The sequence below is a fragment of the Grus americana genome, chromosome 6 (assembly GCF_028858705.1).
Source record: "Grus americana isolate bGruAme1 chromosome 6, bGruAme1.mat, whole genome shotgun sequence".
Classification (NCBI taxonomy): Eukaryota; Metazoa; Chordata; class Aves; order Gruiformes; family Gruidae; genus Grus; species Grus americana.
The window spans coordinates 33824240-33836893 of record NC_072857.1 but is presented as its reverse complement, the minus strand read 5'-3'; the positions used below and the strand labels follow the sequence as shown (position 1 = coordinate 33836893).

At 51.2% G+C, this 12654-nt stretch overlaps 1 protein-coding gene across 1 annotated transcript in view; it reads right to left on the bottom strand.

Moving 5' to 3' along the window:
* TMEFF2 (transmembrane protein with EGF like and two follistatin like domains 2) overlaps positions 1 to 7309 on the bottom strand; it is a 129962-nt gene extending 122653 nt beyond the window's left edge. The window contains exons 1-2 of the mRNA XM_054830934.1: positions 6822 to 7309; positions 5304 to 5413 (exon numbers count right to left, since the gene is read on the bottom strand). Of these exons, the coding sequence (XP_054686909.1) occupies positions 5304 to 5413; positions 6822 to 6999 (288 nt within the window). The 5' untranslated portion in view covers positions 7000 to 7309. The remainder of the gene's footprint in view (positions 1 to 5303; positions 5414 to 6821) is intronic.
* Between the last annotated feature and the right edge of the window lie 5345 nt (positions 7310 to 12654).

Below are 12654 nucleotides of genomic sequence, written 5' to 3'. Positions count from 1 at the left end.
TGCTTTGTTCCCTCTGCTGCTGAAAGACAGCTTTGCCCTCTCTTGTTCATTTTAATAAAAATAATTCCATTTTATATTGAAAATTGGGCAACCTACCGGGTGCAGTTATCACAAGATAATCACACTCTGAGGCTTAGAAATACTCGGATGTACCCCGTACATGGTAATTATACCAGGGATATGATTATCTCATGATTACCGTACTCCTGGTATGCCTCATTGTTTAATTATAACAAACGGAATGATCACAATTATTATTTACAAATGCTCACCTCTGCTTAAATCCAAGTAAAAATTAAAAAGAAATCATACTTCCTATTTAGCTGTATTATGCCACAAAGTTCTGAGGTGCGTTCGTCAGGCACAACGTAAAATGCAGAACTGAAATTCCAGGGATATAAACATCAAATATGCTTTGAAACGCATGACTACAGAAGTGATTAACCCAAACAATTGCATAGATTGCATTAATTGCAGGCCTCCACACAGAGCGGCTGCCAAGAAATTATTCATAGTTGGTCAGAGTGACATTTTGATTGGGCAAAAATCAAATGACATTTTCTTTATGCATTGTATTTTCTTAAATCTTCCCGAGCTGCTGCCCACCCCCAGCTCTCTCTTCCCTTGGAACAAGAAAGAAAACCAGCAACCACAACAGTAGAAATCCTCTCCTTCTGCTCCTAACGAATGGCTCCCTCCATGCAGAGCTTTTGAACAGTTGATTAAAAAGTGTTTCCATGCTATTTTCACCATTATGTTCCAAATCTGAGCCGTGTTCCACGCAGAAAACGCCAACTTCATCCAGAAGCCCAACAGCAATTGCTGGAGGCTGATCTGGAATACTTAACCAGGACAATCAACACAATCATGTGAATTTTTTAAAGCATGAAGGATCAAATCATGCTTGCTTTAGACACGCTGTCTGCTTGCCACCCATGGGACATTCTGCCAGAGCAATCTGTGCAGAATTTGGCCCAAAGTATCTCAACAGGCTCTGTTACATGTAGAAACAATGTTGGATCCTGTTCCCAAGAAACACAGTGGCAAACTCTCTGCTGGTTTTGTCAGAGCAAGAGACCATCTTTGACTCTGGCTCAGCTGCAAATGGGAAGGGCCAGGCGGCCCTGCGTTAACAGCGCACAGCATCGAGAGTGAAATCCTGATCCACAGTAGCGGGTGACAGAGCTGCTGTGAGCTAGGATGGAACTTCTTCCAAAGCTTGGCAATTTTAAAACGCAATTTGAAAGACACCAGGGCTCCAGGACAGATTAAGTCTCGTGGCAGAAGTTTCCCCGTCTCTCCTGTGGCCCCTGCCGCGCTCAGGCGTGGCTTCAGCCAGCGGGGGTGGAGGGTACTCCATGATGAGCGCAGGTGATGTGGCCTTTTCCTTCTTAAACTGTGCTGGTCCCAGGTGCATTTCTTCATCTGCTGCCCGTTCTTCCCACCACTGCCTTCCGACAACCGGTATTTGGATGGAAAAGGCAGGAACCCAGTAGCTGCTGCTGAGCCACGGGGAACAAAAGAAGTGAGAGCTTCCAGATGGATCCTGCCTTGGCTTGGAGCTGAGATGACTCTGAAAGCCACCAGGAAACTGTAGTGGAAGTTATCCAGGAAAGAAAACAAGATGAGAAGGTTGTGATGTTAGTCACCACGTTACTCGTGACCTGCTAGAGCCAGACTCTTGCACTTGAGCGCACTGAATCCAGTACTCGCAGCTCTTCACTGTCATGATTAGGATATTAGAAGTTGACTGTCAGTTTCCTCAGTCTAGTGACACATTTTTGGCATTTGTTTAGGGCTCAATAGACCCAGCCCTAGATGTGAGAATGATTCTCTATCCCTAAAGAAGACCTAATCAAGCACTTGGGGAAACCCCTATCAAAGTCCCACTAAAGCCAGCAGCACAGTGCCATACTGTCCACTTCTCGCGCACACAGGTCAGTAAAATAGAGCTGTAGAGCAGGGAGATGGACGTACCCAATTCAACCAGCATCAGCCAGGGACTGCCTCCCTCAGCGCTAGCAGCCTCCAGTGCCCGCTGTCGCAGCCTGAGACAAACCGGCTTTGCAAGTGTTGGGGCCAGTGCTGTGCACTGAAAGCATAAGGTTTATTTTCTAAATAAAATGGTAAGTTGTGTAACTCCTCCTCCTGGTAACACTGTGAAGAGTTTGACCTCCTCCTACTCCCATGGATTAGCTGCTCCCAAAATGCCACCTACGTCTTGAACCAAGTAGCATGAAAATGTATTCCGGAAATATAATATAAAGCTGCAAGTTCACCAGGTGATGTTCCAGCTCCACAAACACTGAAGCACGTGAGGGATTTGACATACACGAAAACAAGACTCCTTCCTCACATAAAAACCAGTGAATGTCCACAGTTTTGGTGACTAGAGAGAAAAGACACGCAATGTTGAAGGAAATACCCTGGTATTTTTTTGGATATGTTCATGAAATCTAAGAGGGAAGAGAACCCAGGCTGCCAGACCTGTGGCTTGGGGCAGACTGAGGAGCAGACCCCAGCGAGCCGTGTCTCCAACCACATGCCTGCTGGCACTGCTCTGCACCTTCTGGTGGACCCATTGAGTCTGTGCAGGGGGGGAAGGGGTGGTGGTTTCCCCCACGCTCAGCCCCACTGCTGGAGCCAGCACTGGCACAGCGCCTTCCCTCCGTGCTGGCACCAAGGTCTGGGCTTGCCCTGAGCAGGGGACGGGTCTGCATTTACTGATCAGAGCGGGACATGGTGTTTTCCAATGCAATACGTGTCTCATCAGGAGAAGTCAGTGAACGGGCTACTGTTTCGTGGCAGAGTACGACAAGAGAGCCAGCTGATATGAATCCCTTTCTTAGCACATGCCTGCTGGCTCTCCAGGGATGGAAGTCTAAGTCAGGTGTTCCAGAGCAATCCGATCATATTCACCCTTTCAAATAAAAATAAATTAGTTTTAACTCCACTTGGACAGACATGATGTATCTGTGATTCTGGTTCGAAAAAACCCAAACCAAGATTGCAGCAGCCTTGCCCCTGACTTCTGCCTCCCCCAGGCCCTCAAGACCCAGGCTGGCCAGCCCAGGACTTTTCACCAGTACAGAAGCAAAATTAGCTTTCCGTCCTTGTCTAGTCTTTCAAGCTGCAGTTAAAGCCCCTGGCAAGTTCTGGAGAAAACATAAAAAGTAATTATAGTGATGAGGAGTCTGCTATTGATTTGCTCACTATCACCCCAGAGAGCTGTCACTGAAACGGGGGACCTGAATTCTGATGGAGAACCCCCTTACTCGTGACATAAATTACGTGGCCGGCTCTGCCTTACTTGTCCGGTCTCAGACACCACGCTAGAAATTAATTTTCTACTCTGGTGGCACATCTTTTTGGCTTGTCACGCTGTCCACTGATGTTACAGGAGAAGCTAACATCCCCCCAGGTCGGTCTGTATCAAAGCTGACGTGTTTGACTAGAGAAGCCCCTGGCACCACACCGCCCTTCGCAGCGCCAGCACAGGATCAGCCACAGGTAATTTGCCCTCCAAGGTCACGGTCAGCTCTGCAGCTCCACAGAGGGCTCAAATCGAGACAAAGAGCTCCGGGTGTTTACAGGGCCTGATCCAAAGGCCACTAAAACCAAAGATTCCTGCTGAGTTCAACCCATTTACTAGTGGTCAGGCCCACAACCATCCAACTCATTCTTTTGATCTCATTTACATATTCAGACACCAATTATCTGATTTCCTTAAATCTGTTTCAACCGCGCCCTACAGAACTGCTCAACTCAGCACACAGGGAGAGTTCACCTCTCAAAGACGAGACAACACAGCCCAGCGAGGTTTACTTAGCTTCATTTACCCTGAATCACCAGGGACCGGCACCTGCCTTGGGGAAACAGCACTCCTGATGCCTTCTTCCCTGCCGATAGCAACATCTGGGTTTGCTCCTTCTAGGCTACGAGTCCACTGCTTTATGCCAAATGGCAACACCAAACTGGGAACAAAGACCAAGAGCCAAGTGCTCTAAGTTCCCAACGCTCAGGGCACATCAGCTGTCCTAGCTTGCCACCAGGCAATGGGACAAGTCACAGGCATTTTACTGCAGTACAGATTTTTCTTAGAAAGAGAAAACAGACTGACCCTTAAATCACTGCACATGCTGAGCCAAGGCAAACGCTCAAACCAGCATTCTCACGTTGAGTTTTTGATTGCATGCAAACTAGAAACGGAATAAAAAAACCCCCACGGTCAATATAAACTCTCTCCCAACAGGGGAATCGCAAGCACTTCAGCAAACAACTATTTTGTTCTTATTACAGAAAATTCCTTCTTTGTTTTAAATGAAGGAATTGATCACTTGGGGTTTTTCTCCGAAGACACATTTGGCTCTAGAAATACAAACGATACTTGTAACACTTCAAAGCGAATAGTCTATCAAAGCTCAATAATAAATTAATCATTACAGATGTGCACGATCTTGAACTGTGCACTATTTGGCCTGCTCTACTGTAAACACTGAAATCAGCGTGACAAGTTCCACAACTTCACAGATCCACATTAAAATGCAAGAAACCACAGGGGCATGAACGTACATACAACACGTGCTGGTACATGCTTAAAACTCCTTTAATTTGTTAAGTTTTTATTCAGGTCATTATGTAAAGCACAGCTGTTTTGTGAGTTGGCTAAAACATATTAAATGGCATCCTTCATAATGAAATCGTCTGACTTTGAGAATGCCTGAGGTTTAGATGTAGCTGCAAGAGGGAGAGAGAAGAAATAGAAGGAAAACCCCCTACTACTCAGTAATAGACCCCCCCTAAAACTATATAAAACCTCAAGGAAGTTCATGATTTTGGAACAGAGGGATTGCTCTTTAATCTGATCAGCTGGGCAGATAAACAGGCAGAAGCATTGTCACTATGCAGCCCTTCCTGAAAATATTGCATAAGCACATTACAGATCCATTTCTTTAACTAGATCAGAACTCCGAATACAATAAGCCATGATCTGTATCAGAAATGAATTTAGAAAGGACTCTAAATCCTTGTTAGAAGGGCAGAGACGCAAAGTCAGAAATGCACAACCTGAAACTGCAGACCCGAAGGGACATTTAAAGCCACAGCATCTGCATTTTCCCAGAGAAACTTATGTCTTCTTGACACCAGTTGGTTGTCCTGCCAGCTTCTATACATGCTGCCAGGTTTTCCCTCTAACTTCTGCGCACATAGAGAAATAAATTGTCAAGTGATAGGTTATAAAGAGAGATCCTTGATTTGTATTCTCATTAGTGAATTAGAGAACGAAATATCAATCTTCTTACCTTGAACTGACAGACACAAGTCACACTGTCTCCAATCCTTAAACACTCCCCATCAAATTTACAGGTATTGGTGTCGCAGAGAAAGAGATCATTTTCTCTGTCATCGTAACCTCAAATGCAAAGATAAAAAAAAAAAATGTCAGCTTTGGTCTAGCAAGAGGAACAATACGGGATGATTGCATTTTAATGCACACAGCACAATAACCTTGCTGATGAAATGATAGAGTCCAGATTTTCTTTTGTCCTTCCCTGTCCTCAGTTTTCCACTTTTTCCTCTTGTTTCTCCCTCGGTCTTTTATTAGTCCTTACTCCCCACAACCTCACACACTTTTTTCTCATTTCACAGACTGTGTTTCCTCAAAAGTCACCCGGTAATTACGCTCTTCATGGCTCTGGGTTGGAAATGTCATCAACTTATCCCCATCCGATCGCAAATCTGTCGGACAACAGTCCAAATTGGAATTTCTCCAGCCCGTGATGCAACAAAGCCCCCAATAATAAAGACAAACAGGCTGTGTGTTTTCCGTGATGGTCTGTCTGATCCCAATGAAGATTGATCACCTCTAAGTTAACAAGAGAAGTGCCAGGTTCCCCGCGAGCCGCTGAGTGAACCTAGCTCTTTGCCTTCATTTTCTCCAGGAAAAACCAACAGATCCGACTGAAGATTCAGTTCACGAATACAAGCATGAATTTCAGATTTCGCTAGCTGACTTCCCACTCCAACAGCATGCAGCAAGGTATTAAACGGAACAGCTACATCAGACTCCAAACCCATTAAGATCTAAATCCATCGATTTTTTTAAAAACGTCCCAGCGCTTTTAACCGTATCGCTACACGTTTAAAACGAAGATCTTAGAGTGGAAATTCCCCCGATCTAACGTATTATGCGTGATGCACGCATTACTCCCAAAACCGCTCTCTCCCTTCGGAGGCTATTACAGTCTAATTTCAGGATTACTTTACATATCGGAGAAGGGCCGGCTGCTGACCTACATAAAAAACTCACTACAAAGGTCGGCCCGACTTTACGGAACAGGCACCAGGTCGCCGGTGTCGCGGCGTTCGTACCCCGATTTGCTCTCAATTCGGTGCGCACGGAAACAGCCGCCCGCAGGATGCGCGCACACGGTCCGGCTCCCCGCTCCCCCTCTCCCGCACGCCGAGTTGCCCCGTTTCAGCGCGGAGTCGCGCTCCAGCGGGGCCGGGGCTCCCTGCCGCGGGCAGCCGCGCCGCCGAGAGCCTCCCGCAGCCGCGGCGCTGCGCACCGGCGGAGGGCGCGGCTGCCGCGCCCGGCCCCGCGGAGCGGGGGGCAGCGGGGCGCCCGGAGGCTGCGGCCGCGCCGGGAACGGCGGCGAGCCCCGACGCCCGGGACTTTTCGCCTTCTCTATTCGCGTGTATTCGGCGGGACGCGGCATCGCCCTCGCCCCTCTGAAGTTGCCTCCCCCGGGCTCGCCCGCGCAACTTTGAGCGGCCGGCGGGGCACGGCGGGGCTGGGCGCGGGGCGCTCCGGTGCTTACCGGAGCAGTTCCAGCCGGTGGGCGTCTGGCAGTCGCTTAAGGAGGTAGGGAAGGCCGCCAGCTTATCGGGGCGGGCGAGGACGAGCAGCACGGCGGGCAGCAGCAGCCAGCAGCAGCAGTCGCAGAGCGTCCAGCCGCCGCCGCACTGCCGGGGCGGGGAGGGCTCCCAGGGCACCATGACTTCCTAACTCAACTCTCCGGCGGCGTGCCCCCCGGGCGGCGCGGCGGGCGGCAGGGACGGGCGGCGGGGCCGCTGGGCATCCCGGGGCCCCAGCCGGCGGCGGCAGCGGGTCAGCGAGCGGCGGCCGAGCGCGACGCTGGGGCGAGCGGCGGAGCCCGGCGGGGCGGCGCGGGGGTGCGGGCGGCGGCGGGGCGGGGAGCGGCTGCCATAGGGGCCGGGCGGCGGGGAGCGGGGGGAGGGCGCGGAGGGGCCGCCGCCGCGCAGCCGCCGCCGCCGCCGCCTGCCCCGCTCTGCCGCCCGCATCCCTCTGCGCGGGGGAAGCAGCAGGTCCCGGCCCGCCGCGTCACGTGCCGCCGCCGCGCCGCCCCCATTGGCCGAGCGGGATGCGGGGCCCGGCGGGCGGGGCCGGCGGTGCTGCTGCGCCCCGCGGCAGCGCCCGGGGCAGGGCCGGGCCGGGACGCGCCGCCGCCGCCGGGTGGGATAGGAGAGGGGGCCGGGGGCGCCGCGCCCGCCCTCGGCACTCCCGGGCGTGGGGTGACCCCCGCACCGCACCGCACCGCTGGCTGCGGGCACCCCCGACGGGGCGGGGGCCGAGCGGCGGCGCGCCCATACATGTGCGCGCCCGTACATGTGCGCGCCCTGGCCGGCGTAGAGCCGCAGGTGGCAGGCTCACCTGTGTGCGCAGGCATGCACGTACGTGACCCCCCCACGGCACACACACTGCTGAAGTTGCTGGCCGCGCTCCCGGGTGCCGGTATTTAATCACGCGCGGATGCGACGTTAGGAAAATAAAACACCATCGCGGCCGGTGGGGTCTAGAGCGGGCACACGGCCGCCGAGGTGAGGAGGGGAAGAAACGAGCACAGCAGGGAAAGCAGGGAGAAGAGAGAGAGAGGGGGAGATCCTGCCCAGCCTCGGCAGGCAGCGGCCAAGGGCTTGGCGGGCTGCAGCACCATCCCCGCGACGGAGCCGGAGGAAAAAATGCACCATCACGGCGGCACGGAGGGCTGCTCTGCCCCCCACCGCCTCACGCGCGCTCGGAGACCGCGGAGCAAGGAACCCCGCAGCAGCCTCCCCCCGCCTCCAGCCGCCGCTTTGCCACGGGGCTGCGGGAGCCGCCTCTCCCCGCTGCGCCCTTCGCCGGGGATCCTCCTCCCCTCCGGGGCTTTAGTTTTAGGAGGCGGCGGCCGGGACGGGCGGGGAGGAGTCCCCCACCCTCCCGGGGCGGCGGGAGCACAGCGGCAGAGCGTCCCCCACGCCCGTCGGTGCTTTCCGCTTTCCTGCCGGTGCTCGGAGCCGCTCGCCCCGGTCACTGCCCCGGCCCCGCCGCAGGGGTGGGGGCGGCTCAGCTTCGTCCACTCCTCTGTACGTCTCCGGGCCCGCGGCCGCTCGCCGCTGGCGCCCGGGCGTAGCGAAGCTGACAGATACCTGCCAGGTAAACGAGACCTCCTCGCCCCCCCCGCTCGGCACATAACGTCCGGCCGTGCCGACGGCGGGATGGGGCGGCCGGCGGCTGTCACGGCAAGGACGCGTTAGACCGGAAAATAAAAAAAAAAAAATCGGATCAATTTGTCCAGACGGCAGCAGGGAAGCGCCTTCTAGACGCGGGCGCGGGCTGCCCCTGTGCTCGGATCGCTGCCCGGGGAGGCGGGAGCCGCCTGCGGGGCAGCCAGGCCAGGCCCGGCCCGGCCCGGCCCGGCCCGCCGGGCAGGCTCCCCTGCCCCTCCCTCTCGCTGCGGGGCGCAGCTCGGGACCCCCGAGGGCTCCGGCGGCCCCCGGGCGGGGCAGGAGCGAGCCCCGGGGGCGGCCGCTGCGGGCGGGAATAGGCACGGTTTCCTCGCGACTGGAGACACCCCCCCCACCCCAAGAGTGTGAGAAGGTCCCGGTGGAAGTTTGCTTTTCCCGGAAGTATGACCTCTTTTTTGACCCCTAAGTTAAAGATTTAGGACTTGGTCTTTAAAAATACTGGCTAACATAGTTCACGCAACCGTGCTTTGAGGGGTCTATAGAAATCCAGACAACATACTACTGCTTAGTATCCCTTCATAGATGCGGGAGCCAAGGAATAGTTTATGCTCATATAATTCCTATCTCGCTCCTCCATAAGCTTTAAGACAGGTTTTCTTCCATCTCCTCTTCCGCCCCATACATCTACATCTGCTCCCTGCTCTGCGCGCCTGCTGCTGTCTATATTGACCTCATCTACCCACCTGTAGTCCAAAAGCCTTTGCTACAATTAAAAGGGTATCAATTTGCACATTCCAATATGTGCTAAGGCTCTGATGAAGATCCACACAAATCCCTGTGCCTACTGCTTCCTATTGACTAATCAAGCCCTAAGCAGCATCTAGCAGAAAGGAAATACTAATTTTTACTGCCTGCTAGTGGTTGCGCTGAAACTTATCCTTCATCTTCTGTGGGCTTACAGAACATCTGCCAGCTGAGCACCTGGTGCTAGATCAATTCTTTTCTTTCCCTTTAGGTCTTTCTTTCAGTTTTTTGTGTCATTCTGTTATTCCATTTACTATCATATCCTTTCTATTTCCCCTTTCACTTCTTCCTTTTTGTTATTAATTTGTTTCTTCTTTCTCTTATTCATTATTTGTTGCTTGCTGAAACTCAGCTCTCTGCTTGGGTAATCACTGAAGTGCTTAAAAATAATAAATGTCCTGGTTGGCCAGGTACCACAGTCACACAGCCTCACCAGAGGAATGAATGTCCTGCTCTCTCTCTCCCTTTCTTCTCGCTCCCCCCTTGCCTCCTCCCACTTCCCTGGTTCCTCTATGTGGTCTCACTGCTCTATTTTCCCCTGGTTGCAATTACCATGGCCCACAGTTTCTATTCTCATTCTCTTTTTTTTTTTTTCTTTTCTTCCTCCCCTCCTGCCTTCCACTCCAAACCCCCTTCATTTCCACATAGCTACAGATCATCAAGGCACCACTGGCCTCCTTATTTAGAGACCAGTTTAACCAGACCATACAGAGAATGAAACTATTAGGCCAGTCTTTCCCAGTCTCGCAGCCAGGTCCTCTCTGATCCATCTCTCCTGTCACTATAACTCATGACCAAGATGATAGCGCACATGTATCCGGCATTCACAGAGTATCATTAAATACAGCAGCAGAAGCCTGGCTATGGCCCGTGTTCTCCCCAGAGTGCTGTATAACACCGCAGCACCCGAGTCTCAGGCTCACGGTTCTGACTTACATTTACCCTGCTTTATTTTCAGCCACTCATACAACCCGCACTGCCTGGGGAGACAAAGGAGCCCCTCTATTTCTGTACTTGTTTTCTGACTTTGGAATATGGAAGCTCCAACAGAGGTCCTGTAATTGTCACAACATGATGCTTGAACTACGAACCTGAAACTGTCTGAAGGGCAATCTGCTTAAGACACAGTATTACAGCTTTTGCTGTATTTTCTTTAAAAATATTTTCCTTGTTGATACAAAAACTTTACTTACCAAAACATCTTTTTGATAAAAATACATCAGTGTTCCAAAAGGGACAGCTAGACCCGTGAGCCCCATTTCTCCATTACCCTCCCTAGCAATTTCTTTTGAATTACAGAGACTGAGATAGAATAATTTTTTCATGTAGTTCCTAGCTCCAAAGCATACATTCTTCTGCCCTATTAATCCAACACTGCACACACAATCTCCTGGTAACACGTTATTCCCAGCTGTACTTCAACACTTAGGCTAGTTGACGCCTGCATTCTTGTACTCCCTGATGTTCCCATCCCACCTCACCACTACACAAACACTACTGCTTATAAACCACACAACGGGTTCACTACCACACAGGCAGCGTTATGCTAGTGTGATGTAAAAATTGCAACCAGCATCTTCTCAGTGAGATATTGAGGTCACAACATGCATGCCCTGGATCCCCATTCTCCATGTCCAAACCAAGTACCAAAGACCAACAGCCACTGGTTATGGTTCCTCATGGTTATGTGTTTGGCTCCAGTGCCAGATAAGCAGCAAAAGTGATCTAAATCCTTCCTGGAAGGGCCCTTCTAGTACGTGATGAGGGGAAACTACATCTCAAGTATTAAAGCCCTTATTTGTGGAGCTTTGCTGAGGTCTGTGCAGCTTTTAGATGCTTATACTATAAGAAACCTGCAGATAAGAGGTCTCAAGGGCAGCTGATACTGATACAGTTTTATCCAATACGCGTGGTCATGCCACATGTACCAGTGCTCAGAGGAGATCAGCTCCCAGATGAAAAGCAGCTGGTTGAGATGTTTCAAGTGCTCTGACGATCCCAAAGCGAGGGCCGGTCTGCCCTGGCTGTGCACTGCACTCCTTTAGCTAGGACTGGGCAGCAGTAGCCGGCAGCTGAGGCCAGATTGCACCTGAGCCCAGTCCCACGTAGCCACGTCTGTGAGTAATGCCTTCTGTCGCTGTGCTTGGCTAGGAGATGGTGTACTAGTGACGAATTATGCAACCTCAGTTATTCACACTTGTACTGTATCTTGGCTGTGCTGCTCTTGGAAGCCTGCAGTTTCCCAAAAGTTTCCCAGAACTTGGGAGAAGCCAACTGGTACAGACGAGTGTAGCAAAACCTCCTCAGCAACACAAGCCACGGGTACACAACACCCGTTCTCTTTCTGCTCTGTCTACCCAAAGACTATAAAGCTGAGTTTGTGGATCTTTAACCTTATGGCTTGTGTCTGATGTCTCTAAAGGCCTTAGGAAGGTGACCTTGGTCAAGAATACCAATGAAAAAAGGCTTCTTACAGTCCAGCTAATATTCATTAACAACGGTTTTCTTGAGTCAGCACCAAAAGTATGGGATAAGGTTCCACAGCTAAGAACAAATCCCACCCAAGACACCAGCGACGTTTGAGTTAGCCTATTCACCGCTGATACCACATTGCCACATGTTTATGAAACGTGTACAGAATTTAAAAAAGTCATTTCTGCACAATTCTTGAGAGAATGAGAGCCACAGCACATACATGAGCTACTGTAAGATACCACCACCAGTGTTAGTTCCTAGGGGAAAAAAAAAAAAAGTGAAAAATTTAATCTACAAGAGAGTTGACCAAATAAGGTCCTAGCCAGTACTAAAAAGAATGAAGTGTAGGAGTCACCTATTTTCATTGGCAATTCCTCTTGACAAAAGAGTGGGCCTGATTCCAAAGACCTCACCAGAAGAGGCTTGGGAGCCCAACCCAGAAGGAAAGTGTGTTGCCTATTCCAGAAGACGACCAGCAAGGCACACACAACCTCTATGGACTTGCTGTGTACGAAGCTGGAGTTGCCCCTCATGGAAGAACAATGCTTATTTCAGGCCTGTGTATTTTCAAGTCTGGTTTGACCAAAAGTTGGCAGACTTAGCCTACAGACATGTTCCTGTCAGAAGTTTGTGAATCTCGAGCAGATTTTATGATCATCTATTTTTCATGTGTGCAGGAAAAGTACACGTGGCTTCACTTGAATGCACAGGCAGTAGGGTACTCTGCCTACATGCAATTTTACAGATTTTATACAGCTTTCAGCTAAATCACATATCTCAATGCAAAGTGTACCACTCTTGGCTATCACATGGATTTTTAATGCTCTGAGGGATCTTTTGGGTCTATAAACAACAAGTAGATTACATTCATCTACATACCATCAGACTTTTTTCCCCCCCTTACTT